Source organism: Myxine glutinosa, chromosome 4 (genome assembly GCF_964187855.1).
Source record: "Myxine glutinosa chromosome 4, kmMyxGlut1.1, whole genome shotgun sequence".
Taxonomy (NCBI): domain Eukaryota; kingdom Metazoa; phylum Chordata; class Myxini; order Myxiniformes; family Myxinidae; genus Myxine; species Myxine glutinosa.
The window spans coordinates 75,256,155-75,273,114 of record NC_136264.1 but is presented as its reverse complement, the minus strand read 5'-3'; the positions used below and the strand labels follow the sequence as shown (position 1 = coordinate 75,273,114).

The 16,960-nt window shown below is 46.8% G+C and overlaps 3 protein-coding genes across 3 annotated transcripts; 1 reads left to right on the top strand and 2 right to left on the bottom strand.

The window, feature by feature from the left end:
* Positions 1-9,880: 9,880 nt before the first annotated feature.
* LOC137414267 (histone H1.1-like) lies at positions 9,881-11,250 on the bottom strand. The gene has a single exon (XM_068099761.2). The coding sequence runs from the start codon at positions 11,216-11,218 to the stop codon at positions 10,586-10,588; it is 633 nt and encodes a 210-aa protein (XP_067955862.2). The 5' UTR covers positions 11,219-11,250; the 3' UTR covers positions 9,881-10,585.
* A 1,258-nt stretch (positions 11,251-12,508) lies between these two features.
* LOC137426113 (histone H4) lies at positions 12,509-12,820 on the top strand. Its single transcript, XM_068114806.2, has one exon. It carries the CDS (start codon positions 12,509-12,511, stop codon positions 12,818-12,820), a length of 312 nt encoding a protein of 103 aa, XP_067970907.2.
* Positions 12,821-14,130: 1,310 nt separating this feature from the next.
* Positions 14,131-14,740, bottom strand: LOC137426112 (histone H4). The gene has a single exon (XM_068114805.2). It carries the CDS (start codon positions 14,696-14,698, stop codon positions 14,387-14,389), a length of 312 nt encoding a protein of 103 aa, XP_067970906.1. The 5' UTR covers positions 14,699-14,740; the 3' UTR covers positions 14,131-14,386.
* Positions 14,741-16,960: the final 2,220 nt, after the last annotated feature.

The following is a 16,960-nucleotide window of genomic DNA, read 5'->3' as shown; positions in this document are numbered from 1 at the left end:
GACGAGTGGAGAAAAGAAAATCGAGAGCAAAACACCAGCAAAGCAATGAAATTTGAAACAACAAAGAAGTACAAAAAGAAAACAGCGCAACGAGTCCTTATTAGTCCCCTACCGGTGTACACCGGAGGGGACTATAGGTTTGCACGCCGTCCCTCCGTCCGTCAGTCTGTCAGTCCGTCAGTCCGTCACGCAAAGAACAGTTTTCCGGACTTTTTTTCTAAACGCTTAATGCTAATGATTTCAAACTTGGCACATCGTTTCCTCATCATACGTTACAGATCAAGTTCGAACTTCACGACGTTTCGATCATTTTTGACAAAGTTATGGCACTTTGAACTTTGGGAATTCTGATAATTCTGATGATCCTTAACTCAGTTCCATTTTAAGTTTTAATTTCCTTAAAAAAAGATTTTCTCTGCAATAATAGGACCGATTGAGATCAAATTTTCACCATAGGAGGGACTCGGTCTGTAGAATATTTTAATGTTAATTATGACGTCACAGGTCACGTGGTTCTGGTGCCATATTGTTTTTCGTGAAAACACGAAAACCCCTTTTTCTCTGCAACGGCTGAACAGATCGAGGCCAACCTTTGCAGGCAGAATCACATACCCATGACGAACAAAACAGTCAGCGAGCATGACGTCATGCGTCACATGGTTTCAGAGTTATGACGTTTTTAAGCATGAACCTTTAAAACCGAGACCCTCCCTCATTTTTGATCCAATCGAGGGGAAACTTCACAGATCTGTTCCGCATGTCAGTCTACTAAAATGTCCTTTTGGAATTTGCGATAGCTCACGTGGTTTGGCAGATATCGTTAATTAAACAAAAATATTTTAAAAATGGATATCTCTTGAATCGCTATATTGATCGACGTGAAACTTCATACTGTAGTTGACGTCATGAAGAGTAACAAGTTTGCAAAATTTCAAGATGATTGGATGTACGGTCTGGAAGCTAGAAGTTGTTATTGCGTGAAGAAGAAGAGGCGTCAAGTGTGCAGATTTAATTATTTATCACATGTACAGCCTGAAAGCATCGTTGGGCACGACCTGTCGCGGTCATTTTAACCTCAAATAAAATTCTAATTTAAGATTTGTCAATAGCTGAGGTATATTAACAAACGAATAAAACAGATTTGGTCAAATTCTGACTTTTTTAACTCGATCGCATTTGACAGAGTTGTGACAAGCTGAGGAAGAAGAAACCTCGCATTGGCTTCTCCAATGTGCCATAAAAAAAATGGATATCTCTTGAATCGCTAGTACCTCAGACCGTGAGTTGGTAATAATCTATCTATAATTCCAGTAATCTCTGTGTGTGTGTGTGTCTGTGTGTGTGTATGCGACCGCTGTTTCTCGACAACTACCGGTCCGATATACTTGAAACTTGCCAGGTATATTGCTGGGGACCCGAGGATGTGCCTTTTCAAGGTTTTAAATTAATCGGACAAGTAGTTACCGAGCTATGGCGATTTCTTTACCAAACTCCGCAAGCCGTTCGCTTTGGACCAAACCATTTCATGTAAATAGAGGGGGGGGGATTGTCACCGTACTCGCAAGCCGTTCGCTTTGGACCAAACCATTCCATGTAAATAGAGGGGGGGGGGGATTGTCACCGTACTCGCAAGCCGTTCGCTTTGGACCAAACCATTTCATGTAAATAGAGGGGGGGGGGGGTTGTCACCGTACTCGCAAGCCGTCCGCTTTGGCTTTGCGAATGGACCAAACCATTTCATGTAAATAGAGGGGGGGGATATAATTTTGTACGGGCATGCCCTAGTATATATAATTCACACAGTGCAATACGTGCAGGCCGCTCCACGGAGCGACCTTGCGGGCTTATCAACGAGGCGAGGCGTGACACACGTGTCTCAGCATACCTCAGATCAAGTTTGAAAACCAGCATCAACCGTGCATAAATTTGCATATTCGATCATTTTTGACAAAGTTATGGCACTTTGAACTTTGGTAGGGGACATGTATTGCGGCGCAATACTCAGAATGCTTGTTATAAAGGGTTTCATATGCAAATATGTGGATCATAGAGGATTTGGAGGCGGAGTAGTGCACATCGCACATCACCTATTGGGCGGATGAAAAGTGGGCGTGTATCATTCTTGATCCGAATTCCCCCTCAAAATAACCCAATTCGCAACAATCGACACGACTTCAGGCAGGGTCTTTTGATTTACAAAGCTGCGCATAAATCATGTCGAGAGTAGGTGAAGGGCGGTGGAAAGGTTCATATTAAACACACTCATTACTTGATAGGACGGCGTGGAGGTGTACACAGTCGCCTCGAAACCTGGGTTGAATCCCGACCAAACTATAAACTGTCGTCCCAGTGTTTCAATCAATCGGTTGTGGTTAGGGTTGTGTGTGCCTTCCCTCGGGTGGATGTTAAACTGGGTGTTTCGTCTGTCTTCATTAGTTACTCCTGAGTCACATTTGCTCTACGGCTAGGTTACGGCGGCCGTACCCCCCCTAAATTGACAGAAACATGCGGCGGCCGCAGAGTTTCTGAGGTGACCTCAGGGTGGCCCTAGGGCGTATGGCTATCTTTTACAGGCCGTAGGGGTCGCCGTGGAATTATAGCGCGGAGTTATAACTTTTTTCATTTCTAGGTCGGCCGTAGCAATTCGACAAGCCGTAGCCATGACAACTGTAAGTGCTGTTATACATATGAAAAAGAACTGGTATATATACCCACTCGTTACCGTCCGTCTGGCCGCACGTTCGCCTTAGGGCCCCCCTGCGGTCGCCTTGGGGGCACCTTGAGGCTACCTTGCGTCTGCCTTGAAAATTCTATGGCCGCCGCAGGGACGCCCTAAGGTCACCGTGCGACATCAAATCAAAGACCGTGTGGCACCCCCACGTTTTCGGTCTCCACAATTTCTAAATACACCGTGTGGCTACCCGAAAAATAAAAAACATATGTGACTGCTACATTGTGTGACCGTGGAAATACTGCGGCCGCCCTATAATTGCTAGTGGCCATAGATTTTTTAGACCCTACGGCCGCCGAGCCAAATATGACTGAAGCATTAGTGGACGTTAAAGTTCCCATGGTGTCTTTCGGGAAGAGGAGGCGAGCTATCACCGGCACCCTGAACAAATTACAAATTCCTGCCCTAACTAAATGCTGCGACGGTAATGACAAACCACACAGTTTACATGAAACTACTTCGACAGAACTAATTCTGTAACAGAGAAAGGTTCATCAGAATCAAGATTCAGCTCTTACCTTCAAATCGTTTTCACCCCTGAGCCCAAATTGGGCTAAGGGGTATTGTCGTCACGGGCGTCGTCCGGGCGTCCGTCCGGGCGTCCGTCAACTTTTGGTTTCCGTCAATTTCAAGGAGAACAGCTTGTCCAATTAAATCCATTTTTGCAGTGTGTGTTGGGGTTGAGTGGATGAAGGTTCCTTTCGAAAATAGGCGCGCTGCGATTTTCAATATGGCCGCCACGGCAGCCATCTTGAAATTGTTTTCCGTCAATTTCGAGCAGAACGGCTTGTCCGATTAAATCCATTTTTGCAGTGTGTGTTGGGGTTGAAAAGAGGAAGGTACATCGGCGCGCTGCGATTTTAAATATGGCCGCAACGGCAGCCATCTTGAAATTGGTTTCCATCAATTTCAAGCAGAACGGCTTGTCCGATTAAATCCATTTTTGCAGTGTGTGTTGGGGTTGAAAAGAGGAAAGTACATCGGCGCGCTGCGATTTTAAATATGGCCGCAACGGCAGCCATCTTGAAATTGGTTTCCATCAATTTCAAGCAGAACAGCTTGTCCGATTAAATTCATTTTTGCAGTGTGTGTTCGGGTTGGGTAGAGGAAGGTTACTTTCGAAAATGGGCATGCTGCGATTTTCAATATGGCCGCCACGGCAGCCATCTTGAAATTGGTTTCCACCATGCATGGGCTGAGGGGTTCCGCCCGCTTTATGGTGCTATTTATTCTAACTTGGTAACGTTCTCGCTTGTTGTTTACTTTCTAGACATGTTGAGTTCATGTTGTGTTCCGAATAAAATCGTAATTCATTTTAACTTCCAACCTCCTTTGACAAAATTCCATCTTTTTTCAGTGAGGGCAAAGCAAACACGAGTTGACGATCGAGTGCAGAGGTTGAAAGTACGAAATGCGCGTGCGCAAAGGGAGGTGAAAAATGAAAGGGCACGAGGAGCTTTCTCTGCCCCTCCCCCACCCAATACCCTTAACTCTTCACCCTTCTTCACCCTTCTTCGCCCTTCTTCGCCCTTCTTCACCCTTTTCACCCGTTTTCACCCTTTTTCACCCTTTTCACCCTGTTACATATTTATGTGAATGTATGTGAATTACCATGCAGGTGTTTGCTTCCGTGTGTAGTATATTAAGTTGTTGTGTAGTTGTTGTGGTTGGAGGGTCAGGAGCCCTTCTGAAAGAGTGGCAGGAAACGGAAGTGGCCGGAAGCGGAAGTGACGGGAAGGGGGGGAGAAAAGACACGAGAAAAAGGACGGGGTTTCTTCTTCCTCGCCCCGCGACGACGAGAAGGTGGAATCGACCTTACGCTGCGCGGAAAACGCGCCGTTGCGAAACGTCTGGCGAGAGGAGTTACCTGGGCGGTAAATACCTTTGGACACGTCCAGTCACTGTGAGTTCGTGCACGAAACCAAGCGTCCGGGACAGTTTGCCCCGTCTACAAAGACGCGTACGGGTCCGCACGTTGGGCCTCGCTCGCGTCGGAAGCCGCGCTGGGTTTTTGCCCATCTACAAGGACGCGTAAGAGTCGCACTTGGGGCCTCGCGCACGTTGGACGCCGCGCTGGGTTTGCCCCGTGGCTTGGCAAGGAGGTGCGCTGCAGCCGCGGCCCCAGTCCGAGACGGCACGTTTAGAGCACGTCCGCCCGGGGCTCGTTCAACCGCCCGTGTGCGGAGAGGAGAGACATTGACCACGGAGGGAGTCAGGAGTGGGGCTCACGTGAGGAATGTATAAGATTAAGATGGCCATCTTAGAGTTTGTGTAGATGAGTTCACATGGTTGTAATATTGATTGTGCATTGTTGATGGTTGTTGATTGCTCAGTGAATATATTATTGATTATTCCGGATCCTTGGTGTGGGGTTTCTTCTTGACCGGAATTCATATTGATTGCGTTACGAAAGCGTATAAACCATATATCTTTCTGGCGGGGTCCCTCCCACGGTCCGGGGGTCACCAAGACCAGGTAGTTACCGGGAGGACCACGTAACAGAATTGGGGGCTCGTCCAAATTACGATTTGCGGTTTCGCAATTGGGTCTACGTCCGGGATCTAAAAGTGTATAAAATAATAAAATAATAATATTTTTGGTAATTAAAATTTATTAATTAATTATTAATTGGTAATATTTTTTTTTGAGAAATTGGGGAAAGTCTTGGGGTGAAGGTTAACAGGTGTTAACGATAGGCACCATGGCGTTTGTGGCACAGAACTTTGGGGTAACCCCGAGTGAGGCACAGTTCCGAGCGTTGCTAAAGTCGGATCTCTTGAAATTGGCCAAACATTTTAACTTGGAGGTCCGAACTAATTTGAGGAAGGCAGAGTTGCAGGCCACGGTGATACAATCTATGGTGGGATTAGGAACATGGGACGAGTTAGCCTGGGAGTGGCTACCCGAAGAACCAGAAGACGTGGAGCTCCGGAAACTGGAGTTGCAATTACGGAGCCAGGAACGGATCAAAGAAGAAGAAAGGAAAGCAGAAGAGAGAAGAGAAGAGAAGCAAGCAGAGGAAAGGAGAGTGGAACGAGAACTCCAGGAAAGGTTAAAAGAAGAAGAAAGGAAAGCAGAAAAGGAAAGAGCAGAAGAAGAAAGGAAAGCAGAAAAGGAAAGAGCAGAAGAAGAAAGGAAAGCAGAAAAGGAAAGAGCAGAAGAAGAAAGGAAAGCAGAGGAGAGGAGAGAAGAGAAACAAGCAGAGGAAAGGAGAGTGGAACGAGAACTCCAGGAAAGGTTAGCAGAAGAAGAAAGGAAAGCAGAAAAGGAAAGAGCAGAAGAAGAAAGGAAAGCAGAGGAGAGGAGAGAAGAGAAACAAGCAGAGGAAAGGAGAGTGGAAAGAGAACTCCAGGAAAGAAGAGAAAAGGAACAAGCAGAGGAAAGGAGAGCTGCAAGGGACCTCGAAGCAGAGGAGAGAAAAGCGGAAAGGGAATTAAAGGAACGTGACATGCAGCTTCAGCAAGAAATCAAATTCAAGGAGCTGGAGTTAATGAGAGAACGGGGAGAGGCACCACCCTTGCTGACGGGGTCGACACCTAACCAGAAAACCTGGGATGTGGGCAGACATGTGAGGCTGGTTCCACCGTTCAGTGAAAAAGAAGTCGCGAAATTTTTTCCACACTTTGAGAAAGTGGCTCGACAATTAAACTGGCCGGAGGAGGCATGGACCATACTCGTGCAAAGTGTGCTGGTGGGGAAAGCTCAGGAAATTTATTCGGCGCTACCAATGGACCAATGTGCAGATTATGAGGTACTGAAGAAGCACATCCTCAAAGCCTATGAGTTGGTTCCGGAAGCTTACAGGCAAAAATTCAGGAATGCCAGGAAGAGGGAGAGTGAGACCCATGTGGAGTTTGCCAGAGTGAAAGAAAACATGTTTGATCGGTGGTGTGAGTCAAAAGGAGTCGGGAAAGACTTCGAAACATTGCGGGACTTGATCCTGGTGGAGGAATTCCAGCAGTGTGTCCACGAGGACATCAAAGTGTACCTGCAGGAAAAGAAAGTACCGAAGTTGTGGGACGCAGCCACCATGGCAGATGATTATGCCTTAACCCACCGAATAGGGGTCCACGAACCTAACTCCTCGCCTAGATCTCCGCAGGGGAGGTGGGGAACAGCAGGTGCGGAGAACGACCATACATGGCGGCGGCCTCGAGATGATTATGGGGACAACTATGATACCCCACCGGTTCGAAATCAGAGGGATGCGGGCCCAAGACAAACTTATAGTTCGGGGGGCCCGAGGCAGACCCCGAGTTTTTCCTCCGGGCCTACTTGCGCGTTTTGCAAAAAACCTGGACACTTGATGTCCAGTTGTTACCTCATGAAAAGGGACAACCCAGAGCGGAGTCCGACTATTACAACTCCGAATGCGATGGCTAGCGTAAGAAATCGCCATCAAGAGGGTTACCAACCATTTGTTTCCGAGGGGTTTGTGTCACTGGATGGAGCCTCGACTAACCGGAGACCGGTTAGGATATTGAGAGACACAGGGGCCCATCAATCTTTAATGCTTGAAGGCATTTTGCCATGGTCCGAGGAGACGGCAACGGGGGATAGTGTTCGTTTACAGGGGATCGGGGGCGGTGTTAGTGCTCCCCTTCAGGTCATCCAGTTGGAGTCCGATTTGGTGTCAGGACCGGTCACCGTCGGTTTACAAGCCACGTTTCCTGTAGAGGGTGTATCTGTGGTTCTCGGGAATGATTTGGCCGGGGGTCAAGTTTATGGTAACCTGAGGGTTGAGAAAGAGCCCAGCAGGGAAAATAACACCACACCAGCTCGGGATGGTGACAACAGTGCCAAGTTATTTGTAGGGGGACTGAACTTCAAAACAGAGGAAGAAGTTCTGACCTCTGTCTTCAACAGATATGGGCCGCTGGTGGAAGTGCGGTTGGTAAGAGACTGGGAAACGCAACAGTCAAGAGGGTTCGGCTTTGTCACGTTTGCCAGCACAAAAGACGCCAGAGAGGCAGAGAAGAATTGGAATGGCAAGGATTTGGAGGGTCGGACCATAACAGTAGGGAAGGCATTTCGTAGGCGTCGAGAGGTCTACAGGAGAGGACAATGGGGCGGTAGTTTTGGTGGTGGCCGCAGTCAATATTATTATGGAGGCTCCCTGAGTTACGGCCGCTCCCGAAGGAAGAATTGGCAAAGTCGTGGCCGAGAAGAAGACCGGTATTCAGGGGACTACAGGGACCAGTGGTCCCACCCTAATTATTAGGGACGTTCTGAGAAGTTGAAGCACTGAAGGCGGCGGAGCCGCCGAGCCAAGATTCCTACACGAATTAACCGTGAACGCCGTTCCTAAAGGCGCCCATGTAGAGAACTTTCCTGCACGGACTAACCGTGAACTCCACGTTCCTCAAGGCGCCCATGTAGAGAACTTTCCTGCACGGACTAACCGTGAACTCCGCGTTCCTAAAGGCATCCATGTAGGGAATACTCGGCTTGGCCTCCCGGAAAAGTGCTATCGAGTGGCTTAACTGGCTTTATTTTTAAGGGATAACTGTGCCCGGGGGGAATGGATAATGTGGGGGGGTTGAGTTATCTGGTTTGTTTCTCCAAATTGGCCGGCAAAGAAAGTTTTCGCTGGGTTCAAACTTTCTTTCTTGAAGGGGGGGAGTGTTACATATTTATGTGAATGTATGTGAATTACCATGCAGGTGTTTGCTTCCGTGTGTAGTATATTAAGTTGTTGTGTAGTTGTTGTGGTTGGAGGGTCAGGAGCCCTTCTGAAAGAGTGGCAGGAAACGGAAGTGGCCGGAAGCGGAAGTGACGGGAAGGGGGGGAGAAAAGACACGAGAAAAAGGACGGGGTTTCTTCTTCCTCGCCCCGCGACGACGAGAAGGTGGAATCGACCTTACGCTGCGCGGAAAACGCGCCGTTGCGAAACGTCTGGCGAGAGGAGTTACCTGGGCGGTAAATACCTTTGGACACGTCCAGTCACTGTGAGTTCGTGCACGAAACCAAGCGTCCGGGACAGTTTGCCCCGTCTACAAAGACGCGTACGGGTCCGCACGTTGGGCCTCGCTCGCGTCGGAAGCCGCGCTGGGTTTTTGCCCATCTACAAGGACGCGTAAGAGTCGCACTTGGGGCCTCGCGCACGTTGGACGCCGCGCTGGGTTTGCCCCGTGGCTTGGCAAGGAGGTGCGCTGCAGCCGCGGCCCCAGTCCGAGACGGCACGTTTAGAGCACGTCCGCCCGGGGCTCGTTCAACCGCCCGTGTGCGGAGAGGAGAGACATTGACCACGGAGGGAGTCAGGAGTGGGGCTCACGTGAGGAATGTATAAGATTAAGATGGCCATCTTAGAGTTTGTGTAGATGAGTTCACATGGTTGTAATATTGATTGTGCATTGTTGATGGTTGTTGATTGCTCAGTGAATATATTATTGATTATTCCGGATCCTTGGTGTGGGGTTTCTTCTTGACCGGAATTCATATTGATTGCGTTACGAAAGCGTATAAACCATATATCTTTCTGGCGGGGTCCCTCCCACGGTCCGGGGGTCACCAAGACCAGGTAGTTACCGGGAGGACCACGTAACAACCCTTTTCACCCTTTTCACCCCTTTTCACCCTTTTTCATGCTTTTCCACCCTTTTTCACCCTTCTTCACCCTTTTTCACCCTTTTCAGGTCGTCCTTTCCGCATATCTCGTGGGATTGTGAGTTAGAGAGACGACCGTGATGGTGGTGAGGGGGTCGGCATTCTCTCAAGCAGGGATTCAACCCATGTCCTTATGAAAGGTCTTTGTCCGAGGTCACCGAGTCCGATCGGTGCAGCTGTGCAGCGATCGGTGCAGCCGTTTGTGCGGCACCCAGGAAAATAACGTTATGCGGGAGTCCAAACCTGAAAATGCTGGAGGCCAATGCTGAAATTGGAAAAACAATACACCCTATTTTACTCCAGGAGATCCAAGGATTACCCACCCAAAATATTGTTGCGATCGGTTCAGCCGTTTTTACGGTACCTTCGAAGGGACAGACAGACAGACAGACAGACAGACGGATGGACATTTGGTGAATTACAGTAAAATGAATTAAATTAAATATTGAATTAAATGTTTATTATATTATTACTTAATTAAATATTGAATGTTTTGATGAATTAAATATTGAAACAGACCATGTTCAAAAGTATAATCTCCACATATGCATAGTACAGTGTACAGTTCATAAATATTGCGAGCACTTTGTATTTTGCTTCCGAATGAGGAAGCAGTGCAGAGGAAGGACAGAATCGTGTGAAGTACGAGCCTTTCCTGACACGAGGCACTGGGTTTACAGGTAAACGGGGATGGTCAACGACCTTTGTCAATGTCAAATGGGGCAAGCTTAATTTATTGGTGGGACATTGTTCCTGCACATTGGGGCACATGGGTCAATGACTAAGCGATCTTAGAAATTAGTGATTTATTAAATACCAAGTAACCGTAGTCGTGATGACACACTTTAAATGTTGCATATTTAACAGCATTGCATGTTGTCAAGTGAATTGCCATTCTTTGGTCATTGTTTGATATAAATAAGTTATGAATGAATATGAAACAACTTTTGTTGGTTTGCAACTTTCTTGCAAATAATTTGAACCTTGTGCTCTTGTTTATAAAGCTCTTTCACAAACCACTTCATGAAATACTGTATACAAAGGTTATATCTATTATGTCTGCACGTAGGATGCACCCCAGTTGTTGTTTGCAGTGTACCAGCCCCACCAGTGATTTTATGAACCATCGGATCAGCTCCTTTCAAGTGAACGAGGTGGTGGCTCTGAAAAGAGCCGTTGTGGGTTTTGGGCGAGTGAGACGAGGAGGAACAAGAGAAACTTCACCTCGACTCTCGTCTTCTCTTCCTCTCACTTCTTTTTGAGCGTCGCCTTCTTGTTCTTCAACGCCTTGGTTGCAAGCTTGGCCTTTGGTTTCGTCGTCTTGGTCTTTCCCTTGGTCTTAGGCAGAACCTTCTTCACGTTTTTCTTCACCTTGGCAGGCGACTTACTGGATCGCTTCGAAGAGGCGGCGATAGATCTTTTCGGTTTCTTGGGAGATACCTTCCGCACCACCTTCTTCACTGCTGGCTTTTTGGTCGCTTTCTTGGCCGCTTTAGACTTGATTGTGCTCTTCACAACTTTTCTGGGACTGGTGCTCTTCTTCACTTTCGCACTCTTCTCCTTGTTCAGTTTGAATGAGCCGGCAGCGCCCGTTCCCTTGGTCTGCACAAGATTTCCACTTGCAACGAGCCTCTTCACAGCCGAATTGATACGAACGGAATTCCGTTGGACATTGTAGCCATCTGCCCCCAGGGCCTTTTTCAAGGCGACAAGCGACATACCATTTCGCTCCTTGCTCGATCCCACCACCTTGATGATCTTTTCCGAAAGGGGCCCGTCAGTCTTCTGCGGGGTCTTGGGAGCGCCAGGTTTATTTTTCCCTCGCTTGACAGACGGGGCCGAAGTTGAAAGTTCTGCCGGAACGGGAGCAGTCTCCGACATTTCGCACCAACAAGAGTATGACAGGTAACACGAAAACCCAAAAAGGAGTTCAGTGTTGCACAAATAAAGCGTCGCTTCGCCACGTCGCCACTTTTCGTGATGGCGTGAAGGAGCGGACGTGGTAGAAATCAACGTCAGCGTTCGGAAAAAGGTGGGGTCGTTTATCCATATCCGTTTGTGTTTCCTGCGTCACTTTGAGCTTTCATATTCACATGAACGATAACTCCATGCGCAATGCGAACAATCGTTTCAGGTGCAAGCACATCCCAACAAACGGAGGGAAGCATCTTTTCAAATATCTGGACCTTTCGCCGCATTCCACGGCCCGACACGGCAGATGGACGATCTGCTTTGACAGAACATTGCTCAATCGAACACATTCTCGGGCTTTGCCCAAGGGGTTTCTGTGCTCAGAATCGGTTTTTCACGATTAGAATCTCTTCTTTGACCTGAATTAAACCTCATAAAGTTCATGATGAAATGTGCACCTCTCTGCAGCCACCTATGCAAAGCAGTGAAGTAAACAAGAAAAAACTCCTTTTTGGAGGTTCTTGTTGAGGTCATCTTAGCATGGACCATCACAAATGTGAATATACTTTGTTACCACTTACCAACAGCACACGGGTGTAAGCAATGGTTGGAAAGTTTTTTTTTAATCCAAACGCGAATAAAATCGTCGACCTGGTTTCTCCCATGTTCTTGTGTCGTGCTTCGTGTGATGTTGGGGATGCATCCAGGTCTTGTTCACGAAACTGTTGTGATATCGCATTAACACTTACTTGACTGGTTCAATTAATCCCCTGTCGTCGAACCTTCCATTACTTGATACCTTTGAAGCGTATTTATAACTTCGGGGTCGTTTGCGTTTGTTGTTTATTTTGACAAAGTTCTGCAGTTGTGTTCAGAATGAAATCGTCATAAATTACTGCCGAACTTGAACCTCATTTGACAAGATTCTGTGTTTCTTTCAGAGAAAGCGAAGGAACCGCAAGAGCGAGTGCAGTTGCACATTGTCAAAGCATAAAGACAACGTGCGCATGCGCGGCAACACGTGCAAAGGGAAAATGCGCGAAAATGGACAGGGCACCAAGGTGCAGAAATGGTAGAAATCACCAGGGAAGCACTCTTTCTCCTCGAGAAAATAATTAAATGTCGGAGGCAAAGTGAAGGGTCAAAGAGGAAATGGTCATGTCGATCTCCACCAATATAAAGCCTCGGCACCACCACCATTCATATAGACACGCGAATGCTCGTCGTTTGGCTCAATCGATTTTAGAATCAAAGCGTGGCATGTCTGGACGTGGTAAAGGCGGAAAAGGTCTTGGCAAAGGTGGTGCTAAACGTCATCGCAAGGTACTGCGTGATAACATCCAGGGAATCACAGAGCCTGCTATTCGTCGCCTTGCTCGTCGTGGTGGGGTAAAGCGCATCTCGGGTCTCATCTACGAGGAAACCCGTGGAGTTCTCAAGGTGTTCCTAGAAAATGTGATCCGCGATGCTGTTACCTACACGGAGCACGCCAAGCGCAAGACCGTTACTGCCATGGATGTGGTGTACGCTTTGAAGCGGCAGGGCCGAACGCTCTACGGTTTCGGTGGTTAAGCATTTTGGTGGTGGTGTTCATCAACAGCTACAACAACAAAACGGCTCTTTTCAGAGCCACCACCTCGTTCATTGAAGGAGCTTCAAGCGTCTTGAACTTTGCTTTAAATATTTTTTAATCGAGGATGTTGATCTTGTGCTTTATTCATCCAATAAATTAAGAGCCCCAGTGTGAGAAACCCAACTGCACAAAATAAATTTGCATTATTTGCAAAAAATGTACAGTTCCAACAATATCACAAAAATGCATATCACGAAGTAGGCCTACCCCTTGCCAAAAGACCCAATTCTGAAATCGATTAACGAGTGAATTTTTTGTATTACGTGACAAACATTTATTTGGCAAAGATTTGCCTTTTGGTTCTTTTTGTTCAGAGAAGCGATGACCAGGCCCAAACGAGCTCAGAATAGATATTGGTGGGTGGAACGAGCAAGGGAGGGCGGACGAGCTTTCCCTCGAGGAGCGGATCACATCGGGCTCGGATTTCAGCCAATGGAGAGGGGAGAGTGAAGTTTTGCCCAGTGGATAGAGAGTGAGGCGGGGCTTAATTCTTCCGCGAATGGGAAAGGCTTTGATGTCGCTCATAGCAAACGTGCAAATCGTGGCATTACCTTTTCTTTGTGTATTGTGTATACGGGTCAGAAAGAGACGCAGACGCGTTTTATGAAGCATTTTGGTTTGTCATTATTTATTTTTATTTGTCATTTGTCATTATTATTTGTCATTATTAGGTCATTATTTTTAACTGTGGGTTTTCATTCGTCAGGTTGCGATCAGTGCAGCCGTTTGTGTGGTACCCGGGAAAATAACATTATGCGGGAGTCCAAACCTGAAAATGCTGGAGACCAAAGCTGAAATTGGAAAAACAATATAGCCCATTTTACTCCAGGAGATCCTAGGATTACCCACCCAAAATATCGTTGCGATCGGTTCAGCCGTTTTTGCGGTACCTGGGAACGGAAGGATGGACGGACGGACGGACGGACAATTGGTGAATTATAGTAAGATATTATCCACTTAAGAATACAGGAACCACGTTCTTTGTAAATAAATTTTTATGATATTGCAGTAACTTGTTCTTTGCAAATTATGCATTTTTGTGATATTGCTGGAACTGTACATTATTTGCAAATAATGCAAATTGATATTGTACAGTCGAGTGTTGAACATAAAGAGCACAAACACCCTTTTCGCAGAGAAAACAATTCATGTATTCGTCAAAGTGGAAGAGTCAAAGAGCAAATGGTAATACCGAGTTTCCCACCAAAAGATAACCTCTGTACCACCACCATATCGACACGAAATCACGAACGATTGTCGTTTTGTTTATTTTGATTTGTTCAACCACATTTGTCATGTCTGGACGAGACTTCATGCCAAATTGATATTGTACACGCAACACTTGAGGACTCGACTTATTGGATGAATAAAGCACAAGATCAACCATCGTCCATTAAAGATTATGTAAAGCAGAATTCAAGTCGCCTGAAGCTCCTTCATGAACGAGTTGGTGGCTCTGAAAAGAGCCGTTTTGTTGTTGTTGATAAACACCACCACCAAAATGTTTAACCACCGAAACCGTAGAGTGTGCGGCCCTGCCGCTTCAAAGCGTACACCACATCCATGGCAGTAACGGTCTTGCGCTTGGCGTGCTCCGTGTAGGTAACAGCATCGCGGATAACATTTTCCAGGAACACCTTGAGAACTCCACGGGTTTCCTCGTAGATGAGACCCGAGATGCGCTTTACCCCACCACGACGAGCAAGGCGACGAATAGCAGGCTTTGTGATTCCTTGGATGTTATCGCGCAGTACCTTGCGATGGCGTTTGGCACCTCCTTTTCCAAGACCTTTTCCACCTTTACCACGTCCAGACATGACCACACCGTTTGAATCCACCTCCGTTTAAACTAAACGACGAGAGTTCGCGGGTTTGTATGTATGGTGGTGGTGGTGGTACCGAGGCTTTATATTGTTGGAGAGCTCAAAGTTGTCATTTGCTCTTTAACCTTTGCACTTCGCCTCCATATTTAATTACTTCCTTGAGAACAAAGGGTGCTTCCCTGTTGATTTCTACCACGTCCGCGCCAGTGCTCTTTGCACCTTTTGCCGCGCATGCGCACATTGTCCTTACACCTTGCCAATTTCCAATTGCACCCGCTTTTCCGGTCCCTTCGTTTTCTCTCAAAGAAACACAGAATCTTGTCAAATGAGGTTTAAGTTCGGCAGTAATTTACGACGATTTCATTCTGAACACAACTGCAGAACTTTGTCAAAATAAACAACAAACGCAAACGACCCCGAAGTTATAAATACGCTTCAAAGGTCTCAAGTAATCGTCGGATCGATATTTTCATGACAGTTTGAATTTCAAGAAAAGTAAAATTGCCCTTTTTGCCGGACTTTAATCTCGTTGAACCACCGTCCCTTGTAAATGTGATTTTATTAAGGTTCAAACAATGAATTCTCGTGACGTTCAACCAGTAAACAGCAGAACCTTTCGCTATTATTACGAAGCTTTAGTTTAACGCGTGGAAGATCTTTGAAGTTGCTGCATGGAAGACCTTGCACCTGCATGGAAGACCTTGCACCTCTCTTGGACGACAGGGGATTAATTGAACCAGTCAAGTAAGTGTTAATGCGATATCACAACAGTTTCGTTTACAACACCTGGATGCATCCAGAACATCACACGAAGCACGATACAAGAACAGGGGAGAAACCGGGTCGACGATTTTATTCGCGTTTGATTTAAAAAAAACTTTCCAACCATTGCTTACACCCGTTTGCTGTTGGTAAGTGGTAACCAAGTATATTCACATTTGTGCTGGTTCATGCTAAGATGACCTCGACACGAACCTCCAAAAAGGAGTTTTTTTCTTGTTTGTTTCATTGCCTTGTAAAGGTGGCTGCAGACAGGTGCACATTTCACCATTAACTTTGTGAGGTTTAATTCAGGTCAAAGAAGATATTTTACTCTTGAAAAACAGATTCTGAGCATAGAAACAAACCCCTTGGGCGAAGCCCGAGAACGTGTTCGAGAAAGCAATGTTGTGTCAAAGCAGATCGTCCATCTGCCGTGTCGGGCCGTGGAATGTGGCGAAAGGTCCAGATATTAGAAAAGATCCTTCTCTCCGTTTGCCAGGATGTGCTTGTACCTGGAACGATTGTTCGCATTGCGCATGGAGTTATCGTTCATGTGAATAACAAAGCTCAAATTGACGCAGGAAACACAAACGGATACGGTGAACGACCCCATCGTTTCTGAACGCTGACGTTGATTTCTACCACGTCCGCTTCTTCACGCCATCACTATAACAGGCGACCTGGTGAAGCGACGCTTTATTTGTGAAACACTGAACTTTTTGGATTTTTGTGTTACCTCTCATACTCTTGTTGGTGCGAAATGTCGGAGACTGTTCCCGTTCCGGCAGAACTTTCAATTTCGGCCCCGTCTGTCAAGCGAGGGAAAAATAAACCTGGCATTTCCAAGATCCCGAAGAAGACTGACGGCACCCTTTCGGAAAAGATCATCAAGGTGGTGGGATCGAGCAAAGAGCGAAATGGTATGTCGCTTGTCGCCTTGAAAAAGGCCCTGTGGGCAGATGGCTACAATCTCCAACGGAATTCCGTTCGTATCAATTCGGCTGTGAAGAGGCTCGTTGCAAGTGGAAATCTTGTGCAGACCAAGGGAACAGGCGCTGCCGGCTCCTTCAAACTCAACAAGGAGAAGAGTGTGAAAGTGAAGAAGAGCACCAGTCCCAGAAAAGTGGTGAAGACCACAATCAAGTCTAAAGCGGCAAAGAAAGCGACCAAAAAGCCAGCTGTGAAGAAGGTGGTGCGGAAGGTTTCTCCCAAGAAACCGAAAAGACCTATCGCCGCCCCTTCAAAGCGATCCAGTAAGTCGCCTGCCAAGGTGAAGAAAAACGTGAAGAAGGTTCTGCCTTAGACCAAGACAACGAAACCAAAGTCCAAGCTTGCAACCAAGGGGTTGAAGAACAAGAAGGCGACGCTCAAAAAGAAGTGAGAGAAAGAGAAGACGAGAGAGTCGAGGTGAGGTTTTCTCTTGTTCCTCCTCGTCTCACTCGCCCAAAACCCACAACGGCTCTTTTCAGAGCCACCACCTCGTTCACTTGAAAG